We start from the raw sequence: 13,420 nt of genomic DNA on the forward strand, positions 1-13,420 counted from the left end.
GACTGGTGTTTGAAGTGTGTTTTGTTATATTGCGTCAACCATAGAAGATAATAGATGGAATTCCATCTTGGCTAGGGTTTCTCAGAAGTGGTGCTGCTGACACTTGGGGCCATATAATTCTTTGCTGTAGGGGGTTTATCTGTGCACTGTAGGATAATCATCAGAATCTGATCTACACCATTAGATGCCCCCAAACCCCCGTTGTGACAACTAAACATATCTTCAGATGTTGCCAGGTTACCATGGAAGTAAAATATCACCCACAGTTGAAAAAGACAGATCTGGATCCTGGATCCCCAGGGACTGGAAGGAGGAGGATCAGAACATGTTCAGAACCACTTTCCATATTTTGACTTGTTCAGTTAAACTGAATGTTTAATTAGGTACTAAAACAAAGTCGAAGTGTTAAGTGCTACCAGTTTTAAGTGTTGGAAGGAAACAGGATGTGAGTGGTAGAAATTGAGTAAATTGATCGACTTCTTAAAAAATTAAGGGTTATCACTGAAATGTTGAACTAAAGAAAATTAGGTACAGCTCAGTAACTGAATGTTAACTACAGTGATCCTAACTATAGGAGCTTTTAGAATATTAAGCCCTACTTGGTTGCTTTCCTGTAAAGTAAGAAGCATAGCAGAATATGAAACTGTTGCTTTTGAAAACACTACCCTGTTGGCAGAATGCAAAGAGGAACTTAAAGAACCTTTTGATAAAGGTGAAAGAGGAGAGTGAAGAAATTGGCTTAAAACTCAACATTCAGAAAACTTAAGATCATGGCATCTGGTCCCATCACTTCATGGCAAATAGATGGAGAAACAATGGAAATTGTTGTGACAGACTTTATTTTCCTGGGCTCCAAAATCACTGTGGATGGTGACTGCAGCCATGAAATTAAAAGATGCTTGCCCATTGGAAGAAAAGCTCTGACAAACCTAGACAGCATATTAAAAAGCAGACACCACTTTGTTGACAAAGGCCCGTATAGTCAAAGTTAGTAGTCACGTACAGATGTGAGAGTTGCACCATAAAGAAGGCCAGTACCAAAAGACTGATGCTTTTGAACTGTGGTGTTGGAGAAGACTCTTGAGAGTCCCTTGGACAGCCAGGAGATCAAACTGGTTAATCCTAAAGGAAATCAATCCTGAATATTCATTGGAAGGACTGATGCTGAAGCTGAAGCTCCAGTACTTTGGCCATCTGATGGGAAGAGCTGACTCATTGGAAAAGACCCTGATGCTGGGAAAGACTGAAGGTGGGAGGAGAAGGGGACGACAGAGGATGAGATGGTTGGATGGCATCACTGACTCAATGGACATGAGTTTGAGCAAGCTCTGGGAGTTGGTGATGGACAGGGAAGCCTGGAATGCTGCAGTCCATGGGGCCACAAAGAGTCGGACATGATCGAGTGACTGAACAACAGCAGCAACAATTTTAAAATCATCTCAATGAAGAACTGATTTAACTATTGCCTGATTTTACTCATTTACAAGCGAAATGATTAAAGCTTCCCTGGAGGCTTAGATGGTAAAGAATCCGCCTGCTGTGCAGGAGACCTGGGTTCAACCCCTGGGTCAGGAAGACTCCCCTGGAGAAGGGAATGGCAACCCACTCCAGTATTCTTGCCTGGAGAATTCCACAAACAGAGGAGCCTGGTGGGCTATAGTCCATGGGGTGCCAAAGAGTTGGACATGACTGAGCGACTAACACTTTTACTTTCATAAAATGAAGTTAATTATTTAATATTCCTTCTCCCTAGGAGCACTCTCTAGTCTCTGCAGATATATTGGTTTGATGATATAGGCAGATGCTTATCTTTAAAATCTATGAAGGTAGTTGATACTGTGCTTTTAGAAAAATGGCCTTCTAATATGTTAGTTGGTAACACATATAATGAGGGCCCACCAATGACTGTGGTGCTTTGGAACATTACAGAAGCAATCATTTACATAGTTCCTGATGATCATTTTATGGCTATGGACCAGCAACTGTTAGATGCCTCCATTCCCTCTTCCTTTTTGAATTGGAGTTCTGTTACAATTATTCTATCACTTTTTCATAGATTGAGTGTTTGGGGGTGAGGAGACAAAGAACTTATTTTCTTAGTTACAGGTCATCACATTGAGAGGAGCTGTACCCCAGGATCCTCGTTCACATGCAGGCCTGGTGCAGATGACAAGATCCTGGATTTTGAGCCAATGATATAATGAGATGAGGCTTTGGGGAAAAGATATAAATTATTATGACCAGAGCAGCAAAAGAAGCAAGTGAAAGTGAAAAAGTTCTGGCCTCATTTTTCAGTAATAATTAAAGAGTACAATATTTGAACTACACGAGTGAACAGTATGTGGGCTGGGGGCAGGGAGGGGAAGGGATGGTTGGGTGGGGAAGGCCCAGAGAGAAATAAACAAGGAGGAAATTTTACCCCACATTGCTCATGAAAGATATATTCTGGTTCTCTAGCCTCACACCATTGACTGTACAAAATAATGCAAAGGATAGATAAGATTATGCAATGATTAGATTCCCAAGATGGTATTTGCCCATAAGTATACCAGTAGTGAAATGAGGAAGGTGGTTTATTATTATGGGGAAAGGTTTACTATTGATAGTGAGACATACTTGGTTTTAAATTTCTGTTCTACCACTTACTGATGCCACTTACCTTGGGGAGGCTATTTAACACCAGCTGGATTGTATCCTACAATTTTTTTTTGTTTTTGTGTATTATTTTGGGAGTATGTCATAAATGTATTTGTTGGAGTCCTTAACTTGTCAGTGGCTAGCTCTAGTGTGAAAGGACATTGGCCTAGAATTATCTTTGCAGAATCTTCTGACATTGGAGGTCTGAAAGCTACTTAGACACTGTTTTTAGCCTTGGTGATAATGACAAATAAAAATGACCCTTTAGCTATATAATTCCTAGTCCTAGTCCCAAAGGAACGTATGATCTTTTCTTTTTTAAGAATGGAATAGAAAGCAGAAGATTGGCTCTGATTATTGTTCTGCCCGTAGTCCGAGTCCCCGGTCGGGAAAGAAGACTCCTCGAAACAATGCAACTCGCAATAGGGGAATTTATTACTGACTCGAGCCAGGGCCTCCCGCGAAAAAGGCCCTGGCTCGAGTCAGTCATAAATTCCCCTATTGCGAGTTGCATTGTTTCGAGGAGTCTTCTTTCCCGACCGGGGACTCGGACTAAGGGCAGAACAATTATTTTGCAAGCTAGAAATTCCACTTTGAACAATTAACTTACTGTTTATGCTTGAATGTCGTCCTACTAGTTCACCAGGTCAGAATACCCTGGAAAAGTTGATAGGTTTGAGTGCTGCTTCTGAGACACAAACCCAGAATTTAGGTGTAGCTCCATTAAGAAGGCAACCACTAAAAATAAGTGTCCAGTCCTGAGAACCTGTAAAACACCGATGGAGTCCAGCCCTGTTGGAAGACCCCAGTTAATTCTATTAGAGAGTAGATCCCAGATTCCTTTCATCCCGGTGATTAGACCTTGGGCTAAAAGGAAGACATTTAACTCTTGCTATATTTCAGATGGATTTCCCTGATGGCTCAGACAGTAAAGAACTACCTGTAAAGCAGGAGACCCAGGTTTCCCTAGGTCAAGGATATCCCCTGGAGAAGGGAATGGCCACCCACTCCAGTATTCTTGCCTGGAGAATCCCATGGACAGAGGAGCCTGGATGACTACAGTCCGTAGCGTCGCAAAGAGTTGGATGTGACTGAGCAACTAACACACACACATATTTCAGATACTGCTTGATCCTTCCACATAACATTATCTCATTTAATCCTCATTATTTCCCTGTGAAATACTTTATATTATTCCCATTTACAATTCCTCAAATGCCCAAATTTTTGTTCATCTCCTCAGCTCTTATATGTCCTATTCCCTCCATCTGGAATGGTTTTACTCCTAATCTTTGCCTAATGAGTCCTTACTTGTCCTTCAGAGCTCCTCTCAGATGTTACAACATAAAGGAAGCCTTCTTTATTTTGGTTTGTTTCCTTACCACACACTATAGTAACACACTGTATCTCAATAAGCACAAGAAATTATGTGATTAGTTATTTAAATCTGTCATTTATGTCCAAGTGTGAGCCCCATTAGGATAGGAACTGTATCTGTGTCATTTTTCTGGATTATTTATATGCCAAGTATGTGCAGTTCCTTACACACAGGTACTCAGTAAATAATCAATGTGCCATTGTGGCAAATGAATGCCATAGTCAGGAGTTGAATGTTTGTGTAATATAACCTCAAAAACTTCTTTCTTTAAATTACACCATACCCAGAACCCAACAGGAAGTTTCTTAGTGATATTACCCAAGAGACTCTTCCTCGTCTCTATTTCAGTTCTAGATTGGCTATCTAACTAGTATAAGTTATCCATTAACCCTGGCTTGGGTGTGGCTCTCAGATAGGGAACTGAAAGTCTTCAACAAACCTCTCCAGCTGTGTGTGGGTGAGCTCTACAGAAGTCCTCCCCTTTCTGAGCAGCTGTTTTGAGGACAGGTGTAAGAAAAGACTCCACATCCCACTAAGTAACTTTACGTGAGGACACATCTGGTTTACCAGGGCTTCTGACTTCCCTGCTGAACTGAATTGCTTGTTCTGTAGGAAAGCAAAACTTGACTGCAAACGTACATCTAAAATGAAGAGCCCCCGAACTTTTGAGGAGCAAACAGAATGCATAGTGGATTCTCTCCTCGCTGACTTCTTAGGCCCCGCTTGGCAGGTTGGTAACCGGACCCTACCAAGTGAAGACGAAACAGATTCAGGTAAGGCTTCTGGGCCTGAGGTGGTAATTGCAGGTTAGTAAGAGAATCTGAATCTGCTTATTTCCTCTGAAGTCTCAAAAGGCAAACTAAGTTTTCAATATCTGGAGTCCTTGTAGCAGGGAAAGAGATTCTCAGTGAAGGGAGAATTTTTTGTCTATTGGTGTTGACACTATATTAAAGATTTTCTTGGGAGGATGAGGACTGGATTGTTTAAAAGTCTAGAGAACTTTCTTCAATGCCCAGGTCCCTGGGGCTTGCCATCGCTTCAGGCATTGTGATAAATGTGACTGTGCCCCATATGTTTCAGGGGAGGTTTCCTCTTTTGATGTGGCCATCATTGCGGGTCGCCTTCGGATGCTGGGTGACAAATTCAATGGAGAATTGGAAGCTTCTGCCAAAAATGTTATCGCAGAAACCATTCGGGGACAGGTAAGTTTCCACTACTTCTTTCTATTTTTAGCTTCTTGTTTATTCTATTTCAGACACTGTTCTCTTACTATGCCTATACAACTGTGACTACAAATGTTCTATGAAAGATTTGAGGGCTTACTGCATCCAAGGAGATACAGCAGGAATTCTTCAATTCCAAGTCTCTAGCAGTTGATCAAAGACAAGGTGGTATTGAAGTGAATAGCTTTTGGCACAGGCTCATCAGCCTTCTGATTGTTTCTGATTGTTTTTCATCAGAGCTGTGCTTTATGGCATAGAGTGTGTGTGTGTAAATATATATATACTCTCTCTATATATGTATATGTGTGTATATATATATAGAACTTTATTCTTGGTAAAACATTCTATTCTTTTAGCACCTTTTAAAATATTTTGCTGGTGAAAGTGAAAGTTGCTCAGTCACGTCCCAACTCTTTGTGACCCCACGGACTATACAGTCCATGGAATTCTCCAGGTCAGAATACTGGAATGGGTAGCCTTTCCCTTCTCCAAGGGGATCTTCCTAACCCAGGGATCGAACCCAGGTCTCCTGCATTGCAGGCGGATTTTTTACCAGCTCAGTCACAAGGGAAGCCTTTATTTTGTTGGTAGTGGGTATCTTTTTTCCCCTCAGGATCCAGCAATAAAATTATATATAGGAAGGACAGGCATTTGACAAGTCTGATGCAATGGGGAATAAGTACTACAGCAGCCCACTTAGGTGTATCTGGCTTTTCATCAGAGTCCTGATTCTTGGATTCTGTATTGGATATAAATACCATAGACCATGTTTTAGAAGAGGTTGCTGATTAATATCAATAATGACAGCTAGTATTAACTCATTACCATGTGTCAGACAATATTCTAAATGTTTTATACTTATTATCTCATTTAATCCTTACACTACTCTATGAGGCATCATAGAAACAATTGTAGTGCAGCTTCTCCCCATGTATGTATAACATTGTGAGAGCAAACAGCTAACCCAGTTTTGTCCACTTGCTGTATTCACACAACTTAGATTGTAGAACCTATAGGCCAGGTGACCCCAACCTGTAAGATCTAATCCCTGATGACCTGAGGTGGAGCTGATGTAATAATAATAGAAATAAAGTACACAATAAATGTAATGTGCTTAAATCATCTTGAAACCATCCCCCCACCCCTAGTCTGTGGAAAAATAGTCTTCCACGAAACTGGCCCGTGGTGCCAAAAAAGTTGGGGACTGCTGATCGGTCCTCAATTTTCTGACTTAATATCCATTTAAGCAGATAAGGAAACTGTGTGTGTGCTTAGTCACTCAGTCGTGTCTGATCCTTTGTGACCTCTTGGACTGTAGCCCACCAGGCTCCTCTGTCCATGGGGATTCTCCAGGCAAGAATACTGGAGTGGGTTGCCATTCCCTTCTCCAGGGGATCCATTCAGGGATCAAACCCAGGTCTCAGGCATTGCAGGCAGATTCTTTACTCTGTGAGCCCCCAGGGAAGTCCAAGTTTCATGTGTATCACATAATTCCATTTCTGCATACACCACCACAGCATGCTCGCCACCAAATGTCTGGTTTCTCTCCGTCACCATAAAATTAACTGCCTTTTCACATTTTGACCTTATTTTTTTATTTCAATGTGGACTCATGAATTCCTACTTTATTCAATGGGTTATAATCTATTGCTATCATTATTTATTTGTATGCCCAAATTGCCCCAGATTCTACCGGTAGGACTCCTTTCAATCTGAACTGTGATTTTGGCATGTCCCTATCATTCTCTGAGTACTACTTTAATTTCTTTTACAGAAGATCTTGTATTTTCCAAGCCCCAACCTGAAATTAGCCATTTTCCAGGGAACTCTGATTTCTTTTTACAGAGAATGAAATTTGGAAACCAGGATATAGGCATTCTCACTGTGGATGCCCTTCTCAGCTTCTTTGGTTCTAACACCCTGTTCTGACAACCATGGGCCCTCTATGCCATACCACAGAAATCTTTATTGGCCCCACCTAGGGCTTCCCTTGTGGCTCAGCTGGTAAAGAATCCACCTGCAATGTGGGAGACCTAGATTTGATCCCTGGGTTGGGAAGAGCCCCTGGAGAAGGAAAAGGCTACCCACTCCAGTATTCTGACCTGGAGAATTCCACTGACTGTATAGTCCATGGGATTGCAAAGAGTCGGACACGACTGAGCAACTTTCACTTTCACTGGCCCCAAATAATGGCTTTTGGATCAAACTTTTGGGGAAGGATAAAGGAAGAGGAAAAGCTTAATCTATTTTTTACTTTAGAGTTTCCCAGACTTCAGTCATTTAAGCCAGACATTCAGAATTTGACCAGCTCTACTGTCATGTACTTAGGATTTTTCTTTCAAATCTTTTTTTTTCCCCTTTAATCATTTTGTTCATACTGAGCAAATTGTGGGTTTGATGGGCTACTTGTGTTTTTTTCTTTTTTCTAATACCCATTGCAATAAATTAAAAAATATTAAAATAAGAAAAGTTTATCCATTTACTCCTTCAGATTACCTTATGGATAGGAAGGGAGTTGGGGGAAGAATGGATACATGTATATATACGGTTGAGTCTCTTCGCTGTTCACCTGAAACTCACAACATTGTTAATCAGCTATACCCCAATACAAAATAAAAAGTTTGAAAAAATACTATCTCAAAATAAATTTACTTAATTAAAAATATGACCAAGGGGAAAAAAAAAGATTACCTTAGATACAACCAATGTGTCCTTGCTGTTCTTTGAGAAACACTTGCTTTACTGGATTCCTGCAACTGTAGCCTCCTGTACTTGTTTAGTGATACTCCACTGATAGATCCTCTGTCTTTCTCCAGGCAGGAACTGTACTTCAGAACACAGTAAAATCGCTCAGCAATGCCTGGTGTGCCCAAGATTCCAGCTTGGCTTACGAGAGAGCCTTTCTGGCAGTGTTAGTGAAACTTCTTGAACGTGTGGCCAGCATGGCTCCTCCTGAGGTGGCAAGACAGGTGGCGAGGCCCGTGGCGAATATGATCAATGGCGACACTGCCATCCGAGAATACATCCAGGGCCAGGGAGGATGGGTAAGTATTTTGGACTCCTGGCTTTGCTGGACGTTGGCATTGTTTTTATATTAATATATATATTTATATTAATGCCTGAGACTCCAGTTCATGGTTCTTTCTGTCAGTTGGAAACCATGCAGGAAAATAGGCCCTTCAGCTTTGCTGAAAATGACAGGATTATTCGGGGGGTTTTTTGCCATGGAAAAGGGGAGCAGTCAGAAGCTCAGCCAGCAGGTCTTGGACCCCAAAGTTATGCGTGCATGCATGCATGCTAAGTCGCTTCAGTTACGGCTAACTCTTTGCGACCCTATGGACTGTAGCCTACCAGGCTTCTCTGTCCATGGGATTCTCCAGACAAGAATACTGAAGTGGGTTGCCATGCCCTCCTCCAGAGGATCTTCCTGACCCAGAAATAGAAGCTGCATCTCTTGCATTGTCTCCTGCATTGCAGGCAGATTCTTTACCGCTGAGCTACCAGGGAAGCCCTGGACCCCAGAGGCAGGTTGCCTAAAATATTGACTGCTAACTTTGTCACACTAATTTCTACTTCCTTCACATAATCATCTATGGTTACAATTATGGTGAGGTTGTAACGTCAGTCTGACTTTGCTCTACCCCTTGGTAAGTTTCTGGGTCTTCTTCCCCTAACATCTTTTGGGTGTGTGTTGAGGAAGTTCAGAATCATCTTACTATTGTCTAAGAACAATGACATCTGCTGTAGTGGTAACGACAGGCGGCGTTCTAAGCCTGTGCCTTAGAGCATCTGCTCTGTGGAGCATGTGTCTTCATTTCCAGGATGAGCAAAAGCCTTAGTAGGAGCTGCCTTTCCTTGAAGTGTCTGCAGGTCCTTCTGGTTTCTTAAGGGAATTCCTGAAGACCATCCCTTTGACTGTAGGATATTCATTGTCTTTCCTAGGAAAATCTGGAGGGCTGAAGAAGAGATGGAGCTGTTTCCCAGCCTGAACAGGACTTCTTTGCCTGATTGGATGATTGATCTCTGGTGATTAAAATCAAGAAACAACCAAATCAAAACCCTCTTTCTCTTGGACAGCACTGAATTTAGCTGAATAATCTCTTTTCTACTGATTGTTAAAGTTAGGAGCATCTCCCAGAGGTCTACAGAGATTTTTATACTTTCTGTTTTTACATGAGGGGGCTTCCACAGTGACGCAGTAGTTTTAATGAGATTTCTAGTGCAACAAATACCTCCAGACGCAAAGCAATGACTTTAGAAGTGGAGTTCCAGGCAACAGGGCAGGTTGCTGGAGATAGTGTGGGGGAAAAGGGAGCCCACAGTGAACCATTCCATCAGATTTAGCGCCATCCTCCGATAAGGCATCTTGTCTACTAATTTTGCAGTCTAAAGCATTCCAGGGAGATCTTTGGTTTAGAAAATCTTGTTATTTTAAGTTGAGGATTTTATTTTAAATTCATAACGTAAATGTCATGTTAATTTCACTGGAGCCAAATTATTTTATGTATTGTCAAGGCTAGAAGCAAGAAAATAGCAGTCTGTTCATCTGCTTTTCTATTAGAAAGGCCAAAGAGCAATAGAGTACTCACTGCATTTCTATCACTACAGAATACAGGAAGTGCTGGCCCCCTTCTGGGACTGTAGGGCCATCCTAGTTTAAATGAAGCTAGCTGTGTACAGGCCACAGTGTTTCTCAGAGTGCAGTTCACTTACCACTTGTGAACCGTATGCGTTGCTGATTTCCAGGCTGCATCCCTAGAGATTCTGTTTTGGTAGGGGTAGGCTGGGGCCTAGGATCCTACCTTTTAATTGGTTCCACTGGTGATTCTGATGTGCATACAAATTTTGAGAACCATCACGTTTGAGCAAGGGTTGGGGAATTACAGCCCACAGACCAAATCAGCCCACAGCATTTTTTTTTTAAAGAAAGTTTTTTTTGAATGCAACTACACTCACTTGTTTACATATTACCTATGGCTGTTGTAGCATTGTGACTGTAGAGTTGAGTTATGGCAGACACCATATAGCCTGTCCTGTAAAACCTAAAATATCTACTCTCTGGCCCTTTAAGTTTTCAGACCTCTGCTCTAGAGCTCCATGACCATTTCTCCTTGAGTAATTTAAACTCTATTGCAATCCTGATAATTCCAAAAGAAACCGTAGATAGGATGACTCTTTTTTTCAGAATTTAGTTTGAGTGTTTGTTAGTTCTTGCATAGTCCACACTTTCTCTAAAACCTTTGGCAAATCAGTGAACTCCGGGACTCCTGAGTATTTGATAGCGGTGTGTATTTCCTTGGTCCTGCTACAAGCGATTGGAAGTGATTGGAAGTAAAACATATGGTTTCTATGGTCTGTGTATCACATAACAGTTCTTAATAATCTCATGGATTAATAGACAGTCATCAAGTAGAGACTTCTTCATCTCTAAACTCCAGAAACTAGATGACTTACCTAAACATCAAGAAGAAAAGCACTACTGTTTAAGCGAGGCGTTAATGGCTTTGGCTTAAGTTTAACAAAGCTAACCACATCCCCTCCCTTCAACTAGCCAGCTATCTGGCTCCTCCAGATGTACAGACATAAAGATACAGTGCTGCTAATATATTTTTACTTTTTCAAGTTATGCTGTTTCCTCTATCTTTCAATAAATTAGGTTGGCAATCCAGAAATGAGATTTCATGTTTGTTTTTAGTAGAAATTAGCTTTTCTTGCTACCAACTTCAGATACTTGATGTATTTCTTTGTCCCTTACATTACTATAAACCCAACATGGTGAGTTTTGTGGTATTTGACCTCTTAGGTGAAATCATTATTTTCACTTTGACTAATGCTGTGCTGTTCATGAAATAAAATTCTCTCTGTGCATTTGATCTAATTCTCAGCAAGTGCAATCTAAATTGAATGATATAGCAACAGGAAGCAGATTGGTTGCCAAGGGCAGAGATTGGGGATTGGGGTAGAGAAAATAGGTGAAGGTGGTCAAAGGGTACAAACTTCCTATGAGATGAAAAGTTCTGGGGATGAAATGTATAGCATGTTGACTATAGTTAACAATCTTGTTCAGTCACCAGTCGTGTCCAACTGTTTTGCAACCACATGGACTGTAGGCTTCTCAGTAGGATTTCCCAGGCAAGAATACCAGAATAGGTTGCCATTTTCTCCTCCAGGGGATCTTCCTGATCCAGAGTATGAACTCACGTTTCCTGCATTGCAGACGGATTCTTTACTGCTGAGTCACCAGGGAAGCACATGGTTAACAATACTAGAATATATATTTGAATCTAATGGAGTAGATTTTTAAAATTCTCAACACACACACACAAATTGTAGCTATGTAAGGTGATAGGTTTGTTAACTAACTTTGTTATGGTGATCATTTTACAAAGATAAATATCAAATCATTGCATTGTATGCCTTAAATTTACACAATATTATATCTCAATAAAAATGGAAAAAAATAAATTGAATGATAAGTATTAGAGGTCAGCAGTGCCCTCTTTTTATTCTTCCCCCTCTTAGCCATGCCAGCTCCCTTTTTTGTTCTATGTTGCCCACAAAACATCAGAATGTGAATCTAGCTCCAAGTATACTGTAGTATCTTTCTTGGGGGCCATGCCACACAGCTTGTAGGACCTTAGTTCCCCAACCGGGCCACAGCAGTGAAAGCGCAGGGTCCTACCCACTGGACCACCAAGGAGTTCCCCTGTTCTGTAATACCTTAAGACAGAGGATATGGTGCTAGGCAAATAGATAAGGCAGCTCTGGCCTGGGTGTTGTGTTTGTTGCTAGGCCACCCTCTGTCCTAGGAGAGCTGAAGTGATTTGGGCTGCATGAAAGAGATACTGTAGCCCAGAAATCATGAATGCATTTAGACTGTCTGATTTTAACAACTTGATTTCACTGTAGACAAACCATGTGACATTGGGCAAGTAATCCAACTCCTTTGTGCCTGTGTTCCCATGATAGGATTATTGTGAGGGATAAATGATAAATACACTTTGTGAAGGGTTTAGCCTAGTGCCTGGAATATGTTAAGCACTGCTTGAACAATTTGGAGACCCTGTGGTTTGAAATTCATAAAGTTCTAGCTTGACTTTTTTCTCTTCATTAATTCTGCCTCCCACAAAGGCAAACCAGTCTTATTTTACATTTCGCCTCAATGTGAATCCTAAATCTGACTTATTTTCCTTCTTCCTAAATCCATACCCACAAACTCTAACTCTTTATTTCTATCGACCTTTCTTATCCCCACACTTTCTCAGATTGCCATCCAACTAACTCAAAGCCTCAGTCATTTTTCCCTTCTCCCTCTCTCCAGTTCTATGCCCCTGGTTAGTCTTTCTCACTATTCCTTCCTTTTTGTCCTGATTCTTCCTACAAGAATTTATTAGCACCTGCTGGGACTACTGATAAAACCTAGTTATGCTTTCAATTGATCATCCTGTTGCAAGCTTGACCCATTCCAGTCTGTCCCATATATTACCACCAAGTTGGCCAAAGCTGTGACTTATTTTTTTTGTCCCTTTTTGGATATGGTATAATTCATTTTGAAATTTTACATGCCATTGAACAAGATTTTAAAACTTCAATAAAATGTATCAGGACTTCCCTGGTGGTGCAGTGGTTAAGAATCTGCCTGCCAGTGCAGAAGACATGGATTCCATCTCTGGTCCAGGAAGACTCCACACACTGCAGGGCAACTAAGCCCATGTGCCACAACTACTGAGCCCACACTCAAGAGCGTGTGCTCCACAACAAGAGAAGCCACTGCGGTGAGAAGCTTATGTACCACAGCTAGGGAGTAGCCCTCACTTGCTGCAACTAGAGAAAGCCTGTGTAGCAACGAAGACCCAGCACACCAAAAACAAATAATTAAAAAATAAAAATTCCTTTAAAAATGTGTCAGATGGGAGCACTTACTATTTAAAAACTAAGAATCATTCTCCCAAAGCATTGCTTTGATTACCATTCTTTTGAAATCTTTCAGTAGAAGGTAATTGGATGTATTCATTACCTTGGTGATGGTTTCATGAGTGTGTACACATACCAAAACTTATCAAATCTACACTTTGAAATGCGTAGTTTATCGTATGTCAGTACTACCTCAATAAAGTTTTTTTTTTTTCCTTTTTAATCAGTGTTTTCCCATTTCCCATCAAATAAAGCCTGACTTTTCAGC

The 13,420-nt window shown here is 41.1% G+C and overlaps 1 protein-coding gene across 2 annotated transcripts; it reads left to right on the forward strand.

Moving 5' to 3' along the window:
- Window positions 1–3,722: 3,722 nt before the first annotated feature.
- On the forward strand, window positions 3,723–10,910 carry BCL2L15 (BCL2 like 15). Of its 2 annotated transcripts, XM_043878298.1 has the most exons (5): window positions 3,723–4,524; window positions 4,628–4,788; window positions 5,096–5,217; window positions 8,055–8,282; window positions 9,181–10,910. In XM_043878298.1, the coding sequence occupies exons 2-5, from the start codon at window positions 4,662–4,664 to the stop codon at window positions 9,196–9,198; spliced, it is 495 nt and encodes a 164-aa protein (XP_043734233.1). In that variant the 5' UTR covers window positions 3,723–4,524; window positions 4,628–4,661; the 3' UTR covers window positions 9,199–10,910. The 2 variants fall into 2 exon arrangements, with proteins under 2 accessions (XP_043734233.1, XP_043734231.1); XM_043878296.1 differs by having other exon boundaries at window positions 3,726–4,788.
- Window positions 10,911–13,420: the final 2,510 nt, after the last annotated feature.

The sequence above is a fragment of the Cervus elaphus genome, chromosome 20 (assembly GCF_910594005.1).
Source record: "Cervus elaphus chromosome 20, mCerEla1.1, whole genome shotgun sequence".
Taxonomy (NCBI): domain Eukaryota; kingdom Metazoa; phylum Chordata; class Mammalia; order Artiodactyla; family Cervidae; genus Cervus; species Cervus elaphus.